Source organism: Protopterus annectens, chromosome 1.part1, assembly GCF_019279795.1.
Source record: "Protopterus annectens isolate FY-2018-M chromosome 1.part1, PAN1.0, whole genome shotgun sequence".
NCBI classification, from domain to species: Eukaryota; Metazoa; Chordata; order Ceratodontiformes; family Protopteridae; genus Protopterus; species Protopterus annectens.
In genome coordinates, this window is record NC_056726.1 from 178,035,927 (window position 1) to 178,057,657 (window position 21,731).

A 21,731-nucleotide genomic window follows, 5' to 3' on the forward strand; every position below is an offset into this window, starting at 1 on the left:
AATATCCTGTAACAGTGTCCTGATGTCCATGTAGAAAAACATATTTTTGAGGAAACACATTGTCCTGTATTCTATTTGAATCTGTGTATAGAAACATATGTTCTTATGTCAATGCTGATAAGCATATCCTGTTTTTTATGAAGAAAAACATATTTTTGAGAAAACACATAGTCAGAGATCAGCTTTTCTGACAGTGTGAACATCCTGTATTTTATTTGGATCTTTGTATAAAAAACATCTGTTATCCTGTTTTTCCATGCAGAATAACATGTCATTGTTCTTTAAAAGCAGATTTTGCATTTTTGTTCTTGCATACATCCTGTTTTGAGTCTGTAAGGGAAAAATGTCCATTCTTTAAAAGCAGATTTTGTATTTTTGCTCTTGCATACATCCTGTTTTGAGTCTGTAAGGGAAGAATGTCCATTCAGCAGATTCCTTTTCCAAGCCATGGTCATTTAGTATGACTGCTGATCACATATTACTTAAACTTTGTTTCTGCATTTAAGCAAGCCTTTTCTTTCAGCATATTTACAATATAATTAATTTCAGATTTATATTCATAAAATCTAACAATTCCCTCTGTTTTAAACATACTCAAAACATTTTATATAGAAAACACAAGAAACAAACCTTTAGTTTGATACAACAAATCAAAATGCAATTTTACATAGTTAATACAATGATATTAAAGTATTACTACCAAAACTGAATGTATTTAAAACTTTTTCTTTTGCAGACCATTCTGTGAAAATATTTTATCAGTTATAAGCTGTGTCTGCTTTAGTTTAACTTGATCAATTTATTCTTTTGCAATCACAGAATTTAATTTATGACTTAGAACTGTTTCATTAACTCTTTGCAGCTGTTAAATTAACTATAAGAGACAATAACTATGTGCTACTGAAAGCATTTATACACTACTGAAAACACACAATTTCAATGTCATTTTAACCATAACATTGTGGTCATGTCTTTGAACTGCCCATTAACATCTTGGTAAAGTACTGAACTGGGCTTAGATAATAAATATTTGAAAGCAGTTATTTTACTGGGGTAAAACCAATGATATTACAACTTGACAAATTACTTTTGAACTTATTACAATGTATCCTGATCAGTATGTATTTACACAGACTGTTTGCTATTTATGCATTTCAATTTACTAGGTATACTGGACCCACTTTTTTAAAACATGTTTTTTCACACATATTTATTACTAGACATTCATTTAATTTGTACTGAATTCTTCTGCATTTGTACATACAATGACTATAAAGTACATTTAGTCTAATCTTACAAATTTAATAACATTAATATTAAGCAAAATCTTGGAAAATGTTTGTCTCTTTAGAAATATCTAGTGGAACTGGCACCAAATGCATATGTCATGTTATTTTAAACTACATACTCAGCAATTAGAAACATTGATGCTTTTTTATACCAACATTGTTTTGCCAAAAACATATTGAAATAGTGACCATTCTTATTCATTTTTTTTACATATCTTTACTCTCTTTTGTATAGCTGTAATCAATTTTAAGCCATCTCTTGTTTTTTAAACCATCTCTTGTATAGCTTTACAGTTTAACAGGTTGTAAATACAATTTAATACTAAACAATACAATAATAACCATTATGATAGCTATTAACAACTTGTAAAATATCTTATCCTGTCAGGTTTAATCCAGTTTACCAGTATTTCTAATACACTAATACCTGTTTTTCCCTCTACCTAAAAGAGTATTGTCAAGAATGAATGAGATATTTTTTTTTCCTGTAGCTTTATTTTAGACCCTTGTTATTTATTTTTTTTCAGTAGCTTTATTTCAGACCCTTGTGCAGTGCTGCTTATACAGTCAGTGTAAAACTGAGAAAGTGCCCCTCCCCCTGTAGTACTTCAGCACTGTTTTCCTGCCCTATGATGTAAGAATAGAATGTATGTCAGCCTAACACTATGGTTATACATTTATTTTATTAAATTATGAACTTTTGTCTGATTTGATAATTTTTTATAAAGCTTTTGCTGTTTACTACCACTAGTAGGCATTTACATTCTCCTGCACAATTGATTTGAACTGTATATATACTATAGCCCATTTGCTGGCTGTACTTGATGCAACTGAGGTTTTTTTCTTTTAACATTTACTTGCAAACAGATTATCAGTGACATCTATGCACAATTGTGGCATTTTATGACAATTACTAAATAGTGCTGCTTGTAAACATTTTAACAATTATGTTTTAATAACAATGATGCTTTAGAAAAACTCAAGCTACTTGCCTGGCAATCAGTCTTGTTGTTTATCTTATCTTTCCAGCATTTCCTGTAACTATTCATTCAGTCTAGGAAGGTCTTAGCTCACATTTCATACTCTGTAAACTATAGTTAATTCTTTTGGCATTTTTCCTTTAATGTGATTTTGATTTGCATAACTATGCATTTATACAACATAAATAGACATAATTTTACAATTACCTTACATGGATTTCAGTATTTTTTTTTATTTATCTATTTAACTATTTAACTGTCCTGCCATTAATTTTACAAAACTGTTTGAATAATACCATCTGTGATTTTCTTTTTAAAATTCAGAACTTTAACTGTTTGGTGTTACTATATAATTATAAACAAATTGTAAAAAACAAAATAGATATTAGTTTAACCAACACATTTATATTTATATTATTTATATTTGCTGTTGTCTGCCTGTGTATTGTAACAGATGTACTCTAGATGAAAAGAACACACATGCATGTCTGTCTTGTATATGTATATCTTTATACAAGCATGTCATGTCTTGTGACTTTAAATTTTTACTCATCTATTTTTTAAAATTTTTACTCATCTATTTTTATTTAATTTTATACACTAGAACAGTTTTGTTTACCTTTTGACTATGCTAATGAATGGCATTCATATGCTTTACTTTACTGTAGTACTGATAGATGTCTTGCTTTAACTGAATGAAAGTAAAACATTTAAGAATGATTTGTCCAGACATCAGATTCTACCATCCTACCATGTATGTTTAACCATTTTCAAAACATAAACATATTATAAAATATATTTCTTTTGCACAGATTAACTGTGTATGCAGGAAGTTCCCAGTCTTTGTCAGTTCAGCTAATTTATTTCCTTTATCCTGCAACTGCTGTTGAATTTCCAGTAATTTTGCATGGTCTTTCTGACATTCTTTAGTAAGCTGTTCTGCTGAATTTGAAACTCCTATGCACTTTTGAAAAGATGTATGTATAACTTGTCTAAGCTTCCTGAACTCATTGTGTCTGTCTTTTAGAAGTTTACTACATTCCTTTGTAACAAAATGTACTAGGGGTTCTATCAGTAAATGATCTGACTCACATGTGGTGACAGGACATAACTGTTCAACATCAGAATGTAATGGAAACACTTTACCCTTAGTTAATTCTTCAGATCTGTCTTTACAGTCTATTTTTTTCGCAATATGATGCAATATTATTTTATGACATAATACACAAAATGCAGTTTTTGTTGAAGCACACAATAAACATTTGTCATATTTCACATGGTTTTCTTTGAGATACCAGCCAAACATTGTAATACATTTGCATAATGCCTTACTATCAACCAGCCCTAATAAGGTTTTACATTTACTAATGTGCTGTGTATACCAACATAGCAATTTACTAAAGTTTGGTTTACTCCTGCATGAATTATAAATAATATCCATACTATCTAGTAATATACAACCTGTCTAGGAATACAGAAACTATATATGAATATACAAACTGTCTTAAGAATATACAACTCTGTTTAACATCATCCACACTAAATATGTGACACAGAAAAAAAAAGTCTTACCAGTTAGCAAGAAAACAGGTGATCAGGCTGCTATTGCAGATGGCTGGAAATTTTTCAAAGTCACTTGAGAAGCTGGGAAAGCACAACAGGCAGTGGACTGATGGGCTAGTGGATATCCCCCTTTTCTTGAAGAATTTATGGCACTGCGAATTTCTTGAACTAGTCTCACTCCGGATTGTAGATGTCTAAAAAACTTTACTACTGCAAGCTGCATAAACTGGAATACTTCTGTTTAGGATTTACACATACGTACAAATGTTAGTTACTGCAATTTGACTGAAGTGACCCTCTGCAGGGCTTACCATCACTCCTCCTGTGGTTGAATGCAGATTGTAGGTTCAAATGCAGGCTAGCTTGCCATTGAAAAAATTATATGGAGCTAGTCACTCAGCTGCCTCGCCATTGAAAAACTTATATGGAGCTCTCTCTGCTTACTGCTTGGTGTGATGGATCTGCAGTGTTCTTAAGACACTCAGTCTTGCTGGCTGGAATCAAAGTCTGGTTATAATTGCATTCACAGTCTGTTGCATACAGAAACTTGCAGAATATACACTGATGAGAGAATCTACTTTGCAGCACTTGTCTTTAAGAGCAGTAACCAATAACTTTTATAATAAATAAAACTGGACAAACGTTGCAGCTTAAAAGTACTGTTCCAACTTTACTTCTCATATAGTACAGATGATGTGAGAGATATAACATTTACCTTGGGACTTGTGTCCCTACCAAACCTCTACCATAGCTGGATTTATACAGCTCTTTATATACACTTTTTAGTCATGCATAAACATATTTTGGAGAATTGCTTATCCTGTAGAAACAATACTAAACTTCCTTGTTTAACAATGTCTTGTAAGAGACCAGCTTTTCTGACAGTGTGAATATCCTGTAACAGTGTCCTGATGTCCATGTAGAAAAACATATTTTTGAGGAAACACATTGTCCTGTATTCTATTTGAATCTGTGCATAGAAACATATGTTCTTATGTCAATGCTGATAAGCATATCCTGTTTTTTATGAAGAAAAACATATTTTTGAGAAAACACATTGTCAGAGATCAGCTTTTCTGACAGTGTGAACATCCTGTATTTTATTTGGATCTTTGTATAAAAAACATCTGTTATCCTGTTTTTCCATGCAGAATAACATGTCATTGTTCTTTAAAAGCAGATTTTGCATTTTTGTTCTTGCATACATCCTGTTTTGAGTCTGTAAGGGAAAAATGTCCATTCTTTAAAAGCAGATTTTGTATTTTTGCTCTTGCATACATCCTGTTTTGAGTCTGTAAGGGAAGAATGTCCATTCAGCAGATTCCTTTTCCAAGCCATGGTCATTTAGTATGACTGCTGATCACATATTACTTAAACTTTGTTTCTGCATTTAAGCAAGCCTTTTCTTTCAGCATATTTACAACATAATTAATTTCAGATTTATATTCATAAAATTTAACACATTCCATTGTCAAGTTTGCAGCATGCATCAGTTCATGTTATTCTTGAAAAACTTGGCTGGTCACTACTCTATTAAAGGCTAGAGAATGTGTAGTTTTTTTTTTTTTTTGCAATACCGTAGGATGACAATTCAGGATTTACTGGCCATGTCACTTCTACTGCTGCTCTCCCACCATACCTTCCAAATATGTGTGCCCCAACCAACTCTTTTACACTCTAAACCTAGATCACCCTTCCCCTACCTGGCAGTACAGTCTGCTGGATCATTGTGTCTGCGAGGTAGAGAGGAGAAAAAGACCACACAATTTCTGGTGATGCTCACAATTATATCTGCTAATATTTATTATACACTACCGTTCCACTGCATGTTGAGTACGCTAGTTGAAGGGTACAATAAAGCAGACACAATGATAAAGTTACCTCACCTCCATGTTGATGCACCTCCTTTACTGAACTTTCTCAAGCTGATGATACCCTGTCATTGTCCCCATCTACAATGGGAACAGTGATGTGTGGTTCACCCAAAGATTTCCCCATGTCCAGTGCCTTGACAGCGGTGAGCAGGGAAGTACCTCATCATTTCTGTCCTATCACAGTCAAATCCTATATTGTATAGTATACTGATCAGTCTTGGGGCAACTGGGGAGCAATTACAGCTTCATATGTCTACACCATGGAGACAGCAGTGAGTGCCTTTTAATGGGTATCACCCATTAAAAAAAAAACTTCCACAGATATTAATGGAATTGTCAATAATATGCTGTCTTCATGAAACTGTAGTTCTCATTACAGAATAAACTGAGGCTGTCTAGATCTCAAGTAAAGAATCTATAGATTTTCTCTGGAATATGCCTTCCTCAAAGTTAACAGTAAAGAAAGAAAGAAATAAACTATGGAGTAAGACATGATGAAATGATGAAAAGTAGATGCACTTGCCACTCTAGTAAATGAAAGGGCTAATGCAAAATCCTCCCTGAATGCAAATTCATATATTCCTTTTATTAAGTGTTACTGTACTGAAGTGACTGTATTTGTTTGAAGGCTGTGAAGACATAAATTGTAAAATATATATTTCTCTGCAGATTCATTTATCTGCTTAGCAGTATTACTTAACTGTCATTGTCCTCTATTAATATCTTGTAGATTACACTTCTTATTGGTCTACATTAAAAAAGAGATAGCATTGTTCTTGAGAGGTTAAATAGTTTTCTTTATGTTTAATAAGTAAATGATCAAATATATAATATATACATTGAATGCAAATATATATACCATTACTCTTCCTATCAGGATTTGTTAGAACGTTTCGGAATTCTTCTTTATTTCTTAAAATGTGATGATTTGTTCCTGGGATATATGTTTTGAATTCTGATACACTAGCTTCACTCACTGCATTTATGTACCTAGGAAGAGAGAAAACAAAACAAAAAATATGAACTTGAAAAGATATGTAGTCATATAATCATTAAGATGTTTACTGATGTCATGAGCTCATCCACAGGAGCTGTTTCAGTTGTGATCGATGTGAACTTTGCAATAATGAGATAATAAATAAATGATACTATTACTATACTTAAATGAGAATCAATTTATATAAATTAGAAAGTAATATAATACCAAAAGAACAATTCTACAAGTACCAACTCTTCAGAGAAGACACAGACACAGTCAAGTTCTATTTAGCACCTTCATTCTTTTTAATAATCCACAAAAGAACTCCATCAGAGTCTACAAACAACTCAAACATACTGTTTAAAAATGGTGCCAAAACAGTCATGTGGTATGCAAACAACCAATCAATGCCCGTCCCTCAATAATAGTAGGTTAAAAAAGTGCCTGACCTAAAATACATTGTATCAGATTTAAGGCAGAATGAATACTCCCCAGGATTTACTAATCTTCCGTGCAAGACTAGATTATTCTTACACGGAAATGCCAGTCTAAGAGTATGACAGCAGCGCACCATGCATATTAATAAGGGCATGCTGCCTCAATTCTAAAGCTTACATGGAGCATGGATGAGTGTAGGGGGTGTGTCGGACTGCCGAGCAGTCCAAAACTCCATGCCCCCACAATAACGAAACTCGAGAAATGTCATGTTACATGAGCAGGTCCGCTCACATGTGTACATTTTAACACTACACTCCCCCATATGCTAAACCTCGTACAAATTTAAAAATTAAAAGAAATTTTTTTTTTGTTTTATTTCTGATATAGCTGCCCGTATTTGCCCGTGTTTGCACGGGATTGCCCATTGTTTAGCTACAGTTAGCAGCTTAGACACCGAAGAGGATAATAAGAAAAATATATGCAAATTAAGCAAAATAGCAATAGCGTAGTGGTTAGAAACTTCGCACAAAGAGGAAGCATTCCCGTTTCGAATCCCACTACTGCACGTTCCATTTTCTGTTGGAAATTTGTACACAAAAATATTTCCTGACATTTATCATGTATATGTTTTGTAAAAAGCAGTCAACTGTTATATGTAGTAGTGAACAAATTATATATATATATATATATATATATATATATATATATATATATATATATATGAAGGTGAAATGGTTATGCATTCTGAGGCATGACTAACTTATTTTAAGCAATATAAAGCACTACTAAGCACATTTTAGCAGTATTTAGCATATTTAAAAACAATGGCTGAGCACCGCGTTAACAAGCGCAATGTCTTTGCTCGTAGCTGTGCACTGCGCTAACCAGCGCAACTACAATGTATTTGCATTTAGCTGCGCACCACGCTAACCAGTGCAACTTCGGGCAACATCGAGCAACATTGGGCAAAGTCGGGCAAAGTTGAGCAAAGTCGGCTAAACACGGCCACACCTCCTTTACTCTACCTTAACCATTCAGGTCTGGCCAGTATGAAAATAAAAAGCAGTGACAGGGCTCGAACTCAGGATACTGTGCACTATAGTCACAGTACATAACCACTAAGCAATGACGGAATTTTATAACCATGCACTTTCAACAGACACATATCTATCAAAGGAATATTAAAAATTGCCAACATCAGCTATGCAGGTGTGCCTACAGCTGAGTTTTTTCAAAACTGGCCAATCACAAATAAGTGTGGGAAATGAGGCATATTTAAGCTCCACAGGCAGGAATACTTGCCATAACTGGTTGTAGCTCCCTTCTGCAGTCAGCATGGCCGGTGTTGGAGAAGGCACTCGATTTCAAGCACAACGCTGGGGCATTGAGGAGTCCAAAGTAATGGTTTGGCTCCTTGTCCACAATCATGAGGAAAATCTCCTGCAGGGCCAGTACCAGGGCAGCCAATATAAAATGGAGGCCTGGAACAGTCTTGCTCATGATCTCACCAGTGCCACTGGTGTTCATCAGACTGGTGAGCAGGTCAGGCACCATTATTCTGACCTGAAGCGACGTAAGGAGGTTCAACTGGACCAGTGGATCCAGGAGTCCCGTGCGATGCCTAATGCCCCAGTACTGAGTAAGTAGCCATTGAATTAAGTAGTTAAGAATTGCTATGCTTGTCTATTCTATGGATAGGTATGTCTCAATACCACTGCATTTACTTTGCAGCTGCAGGAGTCCAGGCTATGAATCAGCAAGCCTATGAAGATAGGTTGCAAAGGCTGTGTCATCAGGCAGGTTAGTAATTATTCTGCATGTACTGTTATATAAAATAAATGAGAGAGCATTCAAAAAATGTTTTAACCTAATAAATAAAGGTGTAATAATCCTTTAATAAATGTATAATTCCCAAGGTGCGTCTGTGTCATTTTCTTTGATATGTTGTTGTAATATTGCATTTTACAAATAGTACTGTTGTATTAAGCAGTGTTAACCCACACTTGGGTAGGCCCATATAACGTGGATGAAGGGGAGTGCCAGTAGCTTTTATGCAAATTTACAGCCCTCAACTGTTGGTTCATGCCCAGCATGTACAGGTTAATCTGGCACATGAGTAGCTTAGTATTGTGTTCTCCGGAAATATCAGTGTGCTGCCAGAAATGTAGGGAGCTGTTAACATATAACTGATACTTTCACCTGAACATATCTAGATAATGATATGAAAGTAGAGCTGTCAGTGTACCATCTTAGCAGTAGTGTGTGTGAGCAACTCTCAAAATATGTAGCAGTAACATCTGCATCTTGGATAGTTTGTATGTAAGATGCAGTTCATGTATATAATGATCTAGCAAAATCCAATTGCACAATATTAGGACACTGGGTAGTGTAATAATATATGTAAGGGACATATAACTGCAGTTAATAGGAATGTAGTGAAAATTAGAAGGATATATAAGTTGTTAATTGAGCTATCCTTTTCCACCCTACTGTATGTGCATAAAAAATGCAATTCCACACATCAATCGGTATGTCTAATCTCAAAACATTTGTTGGGACATATGTCCTATAGGTTTATAAATATTTGCATTTATTTCTATGCATGTGCCCTGTTAAAATACCACAATATTGGTGGGCTATTGCCATCAATTCAACCTGCATGCTGTTGTAATGTCCACTATTGTTCAAAATATGCATGAGTTATGCTTGCTTTTCAACTGTTGAAAATCTGGTGTGTTGGGTTAATGGGAATACTTCTGCATGCTGTTATAACTAATTGGGAATGCTGTTGACTGTTACTAACCCATATCTTTATTAAACCCTCCAAAACATAGTTCATATGGGAAGGCCGGTCCCAGCAGACCCACCTGTCCTACCTCAGCTGGCCATGGCACCTGGCACCAGCAGGTCCGGTGCCCAGTCTGGGACCTCCTCCCCCATTGGCCCTGGGCCACCTTCGGGTGGAAGTGCTGCAGGGGATGGTGCTCGCCCCCTCCCGTGCAAGCATGGGTGGAGGAGGGTCACCTATCACCCTTCGAATGGCCCGGGCTGTGGTGTGTAGAGAGATTGAACGTTCTGTTGCAGAACCTCTATGCCAGCTTGAGGCATGAGTGGCGCAACTCCCAGGTTAGCCTGCCCCTCCTACACAGCCCCCAGCACAGCCACCCTCTGGGCTGTGAAGGTGCAGTGGTGATGCCCATGGGTGGGAACCTCAGTACCACTGTTTCCATCTGTGGGCTCATGGGCTTGCAATCTCCAAACATCCCTCCCCGTCAAAAGTGTTCACCCACCACGTGTCATATACCGCCCCTGTATGCATCTTGTTTGTCTTGTCTGTTTACCTCCCCAACCTCCCTCCCCAAATATACATACTTCCCCTAGCCCACATTCCACTCTCACCTGAAAAAAAAAAGGGCAATCTGCTCCCAAAAAAAAATTACGCCCCATACATAGCTGCCCATTTTGCACACATGTCTACTGGACATATAAAATGTAATTTAATTGACATTACAACATACTTTGTTGTCCTCACCCCTCTCTCAGGTGTTGAAGGTTTCATAACTATCTCCAAATGCATTCCATATGCACAGCTGTTGCTGTTAAAGAAATGGGCAGCTATGGACCTTCCCTACACCCATCCTGCACATCCCGAGATACTTTTCATACTGTCTTTCCCTCTTTGTGCCCCTTTTTCACCACTTTCCTATCTCCCTATTTTTCTTTTCTTTCAAAGAAATGAGCGCGGGGGTTAGCAGGAGTAAGCACTATTAAGCAGTAGTTAGCGGGTTTGTGCGGGTTTGTGCTTGTTTGCGCTTAGCTAAGCATTGCTAAGCATCACGCAAACTCACACAAAACCGCTTACAACTGCTTAAAAGTGCCTTAGTCACTCTGTATGTGAGGGCCCTTGTTCTGCTCAGGAGCAAAATAAAACACCTCTGTCAGTCTTGAACCCCCAGACCTTGTACACACTACACAACATAAAGTACCACTAAGCCACAGTAGATATACAACAAGTTGGTGCTGAAATATATATATCATGCATCAGAATGAGTGAATGTAAAGGAAAAATAAGAATGCCATACCACACAACTTGTTCTGTGGATCTTTACCAACAGTTTTTGTGGGATTACATTACATGACTGTGAAAAGAGAAGCAGCCATTCTAGCAGGAAATAATGTTACACCATCACTTTACAAACCCACACAGTATCACAGCAGGACAAACACTGGCATATCTGTTTAGGGCAGAGGCCATACCTCCCAACTGTCCCTAATTTTCAGGGATGTCCCTGATTTTGACACAAATTTTAGCTCTGTCTCTCTGAATCCCTCCTAAAACTACTGCCTTTGGCCAGAAAGGTAGTGAATTACATTTAATGAATAATGACAATAATTAAGAGTTAGACACTTCTTTTACTTCAGAAAAGGTGTATTAATTCGTATGCTCTGAATCTCTCAATGTTTCAACTTAATGGCACTAATATTTTAAAGGTGTCCCTGACTTTTTCTTTACTTTTCCCTGGGTCTGTTCAAATATGTACCTGAGTGTTTGAGACGTCTGGCAGAGGCACAAACACAGAGGCATATCAGCCTTTCTGCTGTTACACACTGTGCAAATAGCTTTGGAAGAAGTTTCGGAAGCATACCCTTATGTAGGAATACAACACTGAAATACAAATGGATGTAGCCATGTACTGGTAGCAAACAACTGTAACAATGCCATTGCTCTATTGCTGAAAAGACCTGTGTGGTGCACAGACAAAAAATAACAGGCTATTCTCTGGCTACCATGTGTATAGGTTCACAGTTGGAAGTTATGCAGACAGACTACTTGCCTTGATAAACTTACATGTACACAGCAACCCTGTAAGTCCAGCAAGATAAAATCCGCACAATAATACTTACACGCTCTGTACTTCTGCACCCCTACCCAAATGTAGAATATACCTGTGTGTGCAGGGTCTACCAAGGATGTAGGTAAGCATACTCACAGTACTGAAATGTGTCCAGTTTTTCTGATCAGCTTGTGCTAATGTCAACATTAAAAAAGTACAAACTGTTTAGAACTGAGTAAATGAATATTCACAGTATAGGAGTTCACAAACAATTTTTGTGCCAAACAAATACATCTCAATAACTAGCTTTGTATGGCACTTAATTGAAAAAGTTGAAAAGAAAGTATATCTTTCCATGTATCTTGGGGTAGCATTTTGAGGGGTGAGTACATTTCTACACTGACAAGTGGGTACTGGAAGCAACAACATTAGGTCTGAGTACAAAATGTAAATCTCTGGCTACACCCCTGGCTTCTGATATAAGAACTATACCAACCTTCTGTCTTGAACAATGATGTCCACAGCAAACAAGGATGATCTCCATCTTGGAAAGCTAAAAGGGCCACGCCTACCTGAGTTAGCAATTTATAGTACTGGGTTGCTATGACAGTGATTACTGCAATTACTACACAGCAGGCTGCATGCAATTAGCAAATTGTGACCACTAATTGGTGCAGAGGCCATCACATGCTCATGTGCAAATACCTACAAAAGCAGGCTGCAATCTCTACCAACAAACTCAATCACTCTGTTTCAGAGACTGACAGAGAGAGAGAGAGAGACAGAAAGATAGAGACAGAGAAAAGGAAAAAGAAAAAGAAATATTACCAAATCATACAAAGGAAAGGTATGTGACATATATGTATTTACTGGCATGTAGTAGATGTTATTGAAGAATAGTCTACATAATGTGAACCATTCATATGTGGCAGCAGTACTTATTTATGCATAGATGTTCTGCTTAACTACTGCTATGGACAATACAGTGTGTACCTGTGGGCAGTGGGACATACCTGTGAAATGTGTAGCTCAGCATTAAATGTCAAAGATCTGATCCATGTTATCTGTGTTCTGTTCAGTAGTGTGGCCAATGGCTGTTGGGGGGATTAGCGCTGACATTATATAAACATGGGTGTGACAGAACAACACATGCATGATAGTCATATTAAAGTGTAGCTTAGCATTGGCAACTACTGTAGCAGTCTAGTATGCTTATCTAGCATTTGTAGCCATATATACCCCCCTAACTTTACTGTCTGTTCATATGTGACACCTGTTTGTGTTGCAGCAAGGCCCAACAGTTCAGCTGTGAGGTCCAGGGACTTACAACAGTGTGGACCTTGTGTGTGTATGCCACACACATACGGAGAAATATATATGTGTCATATATATTCACATCTGTATATGTGCATAGAGCAGGGGACATATTGCAACTGTTTGTGAAGGGTGGAGATATATATGTTGGTGAAGGTTAGTATGCACATATTTGTATGTATGTTTTAATGTGTGACAAACAAGACAGCATACAGTGCTGGTATATGACATGTGGTGGTTAAACACTGTGTGTGGTTTGTTCAGTTTGCAATGTTGAAGCCAGTGAGGCCTGCTAAAGCTATCTGGGCTGTGAACACCTTCAATGCATTTATCCCAAGACTGTGTGATTCTATTACATTACTGTACACCTCACATCCTTTGTATAATTGATATTCTCACTATGAAAGGTGAAATGTATATGTGCCTATATATATATATATATATATATATATATATATATATATATATATAGTTATATATACTCATAGACACCTACATCTACTTGTTGCAATAGATTCTCTGTACTGTTGACTGACTGTGATGGTCAATGTGTTTGTGAATACATCAAAGATATGTATCTGTGGGATAGCTTAGTGGGAAACTGTTTATGTCATGGTATTATGGGTCCTTGCTTTGATCCTAGCAAAAGCTGTGTATTCTGTTGCTAGGCAGAAAAAGTGCTATTGCATACAGTGTTATTAAGTCCTTTGGTTTTAACTAGGGTGTGTCATTGGAGGCTAAAGCACTACATCTATGATTATTGATTGGTACTGATGTTGAATCCAAATCCTGTGTGTACTGTAGTACTACTTGAAGCTCTGGGCCTGTACAGCAAAGTATGGTGTATGTCCACATTGCTTGCATCCACTGTTTTGTGTGGTCCCTGTATTCATCACAGATTACATTTCTCAAGATTAAGGTTGTGTAAGTACTGACACACAGTACTGTATAGTACACACTGAAAGCTTATCTGGGTTGTCATACCTTTGCATCCTGTAATTATGTCTGATGTGTGTGTGGGTATGTCTGTAACATGTCCTTTGACATATGTGTGGTAAAACATATAACTGCATATCTAGCAACATTCATAGTGTACTACAGCAGTATGCGACCTATATTCCCAATTGTGCACATATTTTGACCAAAGGTTTGCCATTAACAAGTTGTGTGGTATAATAGTAAAACATTTACTGGACCTTACACTCATTGTGATGGATGATATATTTCTTTACACATCAGCTTGATGTATATCTGCTGTGGCTGGGTGATGTATCATGTTGCATACAGTGTGCCCAGTGCTATAGTCTTATATAGTGATTTTATTTTGTTGCTGTGCAGAACATGGTTCATTTGATAGAGAGTGAGCCAGGCACTTCCTAGCAGTTGGGGGGTGAGCAGTGATAAGTGGCAGTTAAAGTGTTTCACTCTCGGTTAGCTAATAGGTTGCTATATATGGCAGTTCAGTGATATCTGTACTGTATAATGTTAAATGTGCCATATGACTTGCTTAGACATATTTTCATATTTATGTCTTCCAGGTAGTGCTGAAGATGATATAATTACTACCAGTATGATTCAGCACTACAGTCTCATGTTCTAACTAACCAGCCAGGACCAGCAGGAGCGTACTGCAATGTGGCAAGATGTTGTCCACAGGGTAAATGAGGTAGGCCTGCATAACCGGACATATGATCAGGTATGCCACCACTGCAGTTATCTTCTCAGACATGTCTGTCAGCGTGCTGCTGATGTGCGGAGACAACAGCTTGCAACAGGAGGTGGTGTTAATATCCATCCCCCCTCACCAGAGTGGAGGAGCAGCTCCTGAGCCTGGTGGCACCTGCCCAACAACAACAGCAGCAGCAGACATACACCATGATGGAGGTTGGAGCCACCCAGCAAGCACACATGGAGCATGCAGGTAACATGGCATATCTGTAGACTACTGTTATCTGTATTGGTAGATCATGCATATGTGAGATGTGGAGTGTGTCGTTAAAAGACATGGAGCCTGTCGTTGTGCAATACTGATAATTTGGAACATAATCTGTAGCCCTGTGAATGTAAACTGTTGTTGTACTGTAAGATTGCAAATGCACAGTAGCAATGCCACAGTTGTATCCACTGACAAACTGTCTCATCTCTATGTAGGTCCCTCTGGGGTGACATCAAGGCAGCGGACAGATGCTGGTGAGTGTGTTCTACATTTATTATTGTAAATGAAAAGTGCATGTCATAGTTAAGGTGTAGGCCATGTACACATGTAACACACCTACAGATAATGCATGCTGTGCATGTTTGGTGTAAGACCATGCACATCTCACTAATGTGATTAGCTGCCTCAAACACATGCAATATCCAAACCATCTCAAACAAATGTGGCTAGACTGTAGTGACCATTGGATAGGCACAGTTGATACTCAACATGCACATAACATACACATCTATGTCATACACAGAGCATTTTAATATGCTACACATAAAGGATTCCCAAACCCTCTGTAAAGGCACACCCCAGTATCCAAAATCACATCCATACATTACAAATAATATACCTGAGGGGTAGAGGCCTATTATAGGGCATTTAAACACTCTGCAACACACTACACATTCATGTCAGGGAATGCTCCTTACTGGCCTCCTTACAAACTCATGTAACAACTGGCTGTGAAATGGTGAATGTAGCCAAGGTAGTGCAGTTCTGGTACAGCATGAGTAGTGCTGGTTTGGGAAGCATTTGTAGCCTTGAGTGACCACATGATGCTTCATGATGATGGCCTATGGTACTGTACCCCATCCAGTTTTTGTAACCACAGTATTACACATAGCTTTCATTGCAATACACCTTAATGTTGCATGTGTGCACACATATGCACCTCTAAACAATATGCATACCAATCACCATTTGTACAACTGACACTTATATGTCTTGTGATGCTATTGAGTGGCTAGGTCATATGACACACATTGGGTATGTGTAGTGTTTAAATATGCAGTTGTGTTTTAGCTTGCCATGTCATGGATGACACTGGCATGTCCACAATATGATCTACACTCACCATAAGTACCGTACATTGGGTATGTGGCCGAATGGTATTCCATCAATTATCCATGCACCACTGATGATGTTGTGTGAATACTCATCATGCATGTGCTAAAATGTGTCTACAATTATTTGCTAAAGACACAGAGGCTGTTATCAGCATTGGATACCTATCTGACACACAGATACACATCCAGCCATGGTATGTACACCTGTTTGTTATGGTGCACAGTACATTACAGTGTTCTGAATACCTGCACAGCAATGTTGTGTCCATGTATGCATTGTGTTCCAGGGAGAGGCCCATCACCTAATAACAAAACACATGCATCAAAGCCATGTATACTGTTAGTTACAAGGACTGTCTACACTTGCACTGCATGCTGTTGAGCAGCATGTCCTACTGCATGCTGACATGTGTGATATGACTGTTTTGCTTGTAATACCATGCCCCACCATCACCTACTATTGTGTATGTTCTGAGATTGCTGGTGTTGTGTGTGCCTGCTTTAGGGAGGAGTGTATTTTTGTGTGCGTGCATGTGGGCATGTGTGCATGTGTGCATGTGCGCATGTGGTCTGACATTATGTTCAGGTCTTAAAGTGTGATTCCTGTTTTCCTCTCACAGGTGCCAAGGTGGGGCTGGCTCAGTACAGCAGAGAACCTGATGTCACTGAGACAGACAGTGATCATGAGGATAGGTGTGTTGAGGCACAGGCAGGTTTGTCAGGGTCTGTTGTTGGGCCACAAATTGACAGTACACAAGTCTCCACCCCATCCATGCACACAGTCATACTGCCTGTACATCCATCATCACCGTTGCCCTTAACTGAGGGATAGTGCATGGTTGGCACTGGCCAGGACAGTGTGGTATCTATGGCACATGTATCAGGACACAGCAGCCATAGCCAGATGTCTGAAACAGTACCACATAGGCAGATGCCCAGGGGTTCTCATCAGAGCACTGCTGGTCATCATGCCTCTGGCAGATGTGCCACACCTCTTTCTACCACGTGCATGTTCCTGGCTATCATGGAGGCAGAGACATGAATGGAACAGCACACCAGACAAGGGCTAAGGGCACAGAGGGCTCATAAAACCTCTGTAAATGACAGTATCCGTGACCTAGCAGGTGCCATACGTAATTACACTGAGGTCATTGATAGATGTTGGGGTGAGACATTGCATGTCCTCCACAATGTCATGTCCATGTGCCAGAACAGTGCAGGTTGGTTGAGTTGTCGACCTGGATGTATGCCAGCAACATCAGCAGCTGGAGGTCACCGTGGATGCCCAGCAAGTCACAGCCACTCCCGTAGTGCCGGTACCAGCCCCAGCAATGTTTGGGGGGCTGTCCATAGACCGTCCTAGAAGACCACATGCATGTGGCTCTGGCCAGTCCCAGCAGGGACTTGGATCCAGTTGACATATGTCAACCTTTTTGGATAGTACTCAGTCTGGATTAGTACCTGATACTGTCTGTAGCACCCTGCCAGGCACAGGTTCCATATCCGTGGCCAGAGATGGTGATCTGTAAAGCCTGCCAGGTACAGTCTGTAGCTGTCTCACAAATACCCATATATGGCAGCCGCATGGTGGAACTGTATGCATGCAGACACACACACATAAACCAGAAACCTAGGGCAAACACATACCCGCACACATTACATCAACATTGGCCCATAACAGTACTCATGGCCCTCACACACACACTCACACACACATGTTGATTGTATGACTCAGTGTAGGCCTCTGGCAAACCAACAATACACTTTGTGCATATGATGAAACCTGTGCCACCTCCTGTAATCTGTAACACTGATGCAGGAACAGGCTAACATGGTGCTGATGCACAGGGTGACTTTAATAAAGAATAGCAATGGTTGAATGTGTAGCATGTTGTCAGCAGTAAAGTGTAATGATATCCTTGAAGGCGTAGCTGAGCAGGCATGGTGCATTAAAACTGTAATTAGCAATGTTGTATTGTTTCCACCAGTGTTTATTCCAATTATGTTTTGTTTGCCCATGTGCCACTTGGCTGATGTGTGTAGTTGTGTCAGCATGAGTTATACAGTGGACAGTAAGTGTGGGGTGTGTGCAGCACAGGTTTACAGGTGTACATTTGTGAATATGGTGGAGGAGCACTGTCTGCATGTACGTGCATATTAGACACATGGGCAGGGTGACATGTCCTATATTGGCCAGTGTTAACACTCCATACTTTCTATTGGTGGCCAGTATGCATTGTACTACACACATTTTGGAACTTGAGTACACATGTGTGTGTATAACACTGGTTGACACTGTGCTGTGGGTGATGCTGTTGTTGCTATCTGTCATTGGTTTGCATTACTAAGGTTAACACTGTCCCAGCTGCATAATCCTTTATTAATGCACACTGTTCACCTACAGGGTTGCATGGACCGTGCTATCACAAACACAAGAAATTCTCACTTATACAGTAAAAGTGCATTAGTCTCATGGACCCCTGCCATAAACTAAATATATAATAGAAGGTGTGAAGTTGTACCAAAAAAGAGTTACATGCCAAGAAGGGATAACCACTCTGGTTAGTATCATTGGGAAAATACAGTCCCTCAATAAACATACAAGGTAAGCTTCAAAATACAAAATGGCAAGGATTCCAAAGACAACACTAAAGCTTTCTTCAGTGTTGTTCATAATCTACAGGGGAAATCTCAGATCGGGTCACAGTTAATGTAAATGGTCACAAAGTACACTTATCTGACTGACATTACCAATTCCTTGTCAGACAGTTTGAATGCGGATTTCACCACCCTGTCATTACACAAGGGCCACATTTCCAGACCTGAAGAATGTAAGACCTGATGATTCACAGACACTCTAGTTAAAACATCTCTTTAACAAAGTACACACCACAGTGGCAATGGTACTGGACAGCGTCCCTGGCTGTGTCATACACAAGCTGACATATGAAGTCACCACTCACCTAAACGTTCTGTCCAGATGCAGCCTCTATACAGGTTACATACTTGTGGAATGACACACGGTAATGGTATTCACAGTCCACAAGGGTCGAGCTACAATGTCTTCTTCTTCTTCTCCTTTCGGATGCTCCCATTAGGGGTCGCCACAGTACATCAAACTACTACTTAAACTGCAAAGATTTTTACTGTACCTGAAAAATCGTATAATCATTGCTGGTGATATCCATCCTAACCCAGGTCCCACCACAATATTTGACTCTAACCCCACTAACTTAACCCGAAAATCTACAGACTCCCTTCTAATACTACATCTGAACCTAAGAAGCATTAACAATAAAATTCACACCCTACATGCCATGATAGCTACTTACTCTCCTGACATTATGTGTCTAACTGAGACATGGCTAAAACCCACCACTAAGGATCAAGAGATCCTTCCACCCGGGTATAATATCTACAGAGCTGATCGTGCTAAGAAAAAAGGGGGAGGAATAGCTGTAATGTTTAGAAATACCCTGAATATCCTTAAGAATCCATTACAACCCCTACAATCTCCAAAGTAGAACTAATTGCCCTAAAAATATGCCTAAATGCTCAAAATGCCTCAACCTCATTGTTACCTATATCCCACCTGGGAAGAACACAGACAACCTTGAGCAAACCCTGTGCTGGTTAGCCACCAACTACCCTCAAGAAACCATAGTACTTGGAGACGTTAATATTGATTGGTCTCTCTGTTCTACCCATACAACCCCACAACCCATCAACCTACATGGTTTTTCCCAACATATCCTATCCCCTACCAGAATTGGCAATACTCTCCAAAAAGAAAGTACCATAGACTGGATCCTTACCAATAGAGACTCAAACAATTATACTACAGGCACCCTTCCCAATGACCTCAGTGACCACCTTATAACTTATATTCTTAAACATAAATGCCCTACTTCCATCCCCCCCGTATATAGACTAATCAGAAACAAAAGAATTTTATCCCACAACAATTTCTTGCTGACCTAAAATCCTGCAACTGGACCATATTAAGAACCCTACCCCTCCAAGAGAGTGTGTCCCACTTTAACGACACATTCCTTAAGATACTTGACTCACATGCCCCACACAGACAAATTAGATCCAAAGTACGATAGCACCTTGGCTTTCTAGAGAAACTAAAACCAAAATTAAACTCGTAACCAAGCCTGGGAGAGATGGAGAGCCACAAAAACCCCCCAAGAACGTACTAAATTTTTACAACTAAGAAACACTACCAAAACAGCCATTATCCAAGACAAAAACAATACTTCTGATCTCCAGCATAAACACCAGAACAACCTAAAGAAATTCTGGGCAGGTTTTAACAACCTCCTACACCCTGGTAAAACTACTACCCCAACCCCCGAGAAACTCATTGAGAAAGAACAGGAAGTAGTAGCCAATACCTTTAACTCCTTCTTCACCGAGACAATCCAAACTCTAGCCAGTCAATTAACCTCCTCGCCCCCATCTGCCTCACAACCCCATGATGATGCCCCTACCCGTTCACTTTAAAGCCAGTCTCCTCATCCTACATCGTATCCTCTTAAAAGCTCAAACCAACGACACTAGCAGCTGATCACCTCCCAGCAGAATTCTTACAAATTGCCTGACGTCATTGCTTACCCCATATCAATCCTTATCAACAGAACCATTTCTGAAGCTAGTATCCCCTCTATTTGGAAGATTTCTTATATTATTCCGCTTCACAAAGGAGGTTCCTCCACGGAAATCTCAAACTATAGACCAATAGCTATACTGTCCCCAATAGCAAAAATTATGGAAAGATGCATTCACAAACAACTTCTTAACTACCTCACCTGTAATCATCTCTTGTCAAACTCCCAACACGGCTTTCGTCCCCACCATAGTACTACCACTGCCCTTCTTTCCTTTGTCGACTCCATTAATAACAATCGCAATAGCAAACTAATATCCTCTGCCCTCTTTCTTGACCTATCAAAAGCATTCGACATGGTCAATCATCAGCTCCTTCTGTCAACCCTTGCGACCCTACATCTGGACACCCCAGCACTAACCTGGTTCAATGCTTACCTCTCTGATAGGCAACAAGCTGTCCTGTGGCAAAACAGACTATCAGGCCTGCTCCCTAACACCATTGGTGTTCCTCAGGGCTCAATTTTGGGTCCACTTCTGTTTTCTATCTTCATTAATGACCTTCACTCAGTCATCCTCAATCCACCTGCATCCAATATGCCGATGACTCCACCTTGATCTGCTCTGATGTCTCCCTCCTGAATCTCCAGTCCACCACTCAACTCTGTTTCTCTCAAGTAGAAAAATGGTTCACTGACCGCAACTCCTACTCAACCCAACAAAACTAAACTACTATTATTTTTCCCAACGTCTTCTCAACCCTAGGAAAAGAACTCCCAAGTAATAATAATACAACC

General features: G+C 39.0%; 1 protein-coding gene across 1 annotated transcript in view; it reads right to left on the reverse strand.

Moving 5' to 3' along the window:
• Positions 1-21,731, reverse strand: part of LOC122804231 (heat-stable enterotoxin receptor-like) — a 1,796,602-nt gene that overhangs the window by 1,585,138 nt on the left and 189,733 nt on the right. Inside the window, exon 3 of the mRNA XM_044073980.1 lies at positions 6,566-6,696. Within this exon, the coding sequence (XP_043929915.1) occupies positions 6,566-6,696 (131 nt within the window). The remainder of the gene's footprint in view (positions 1-6,565; positions 6,697-21,731) is intronic.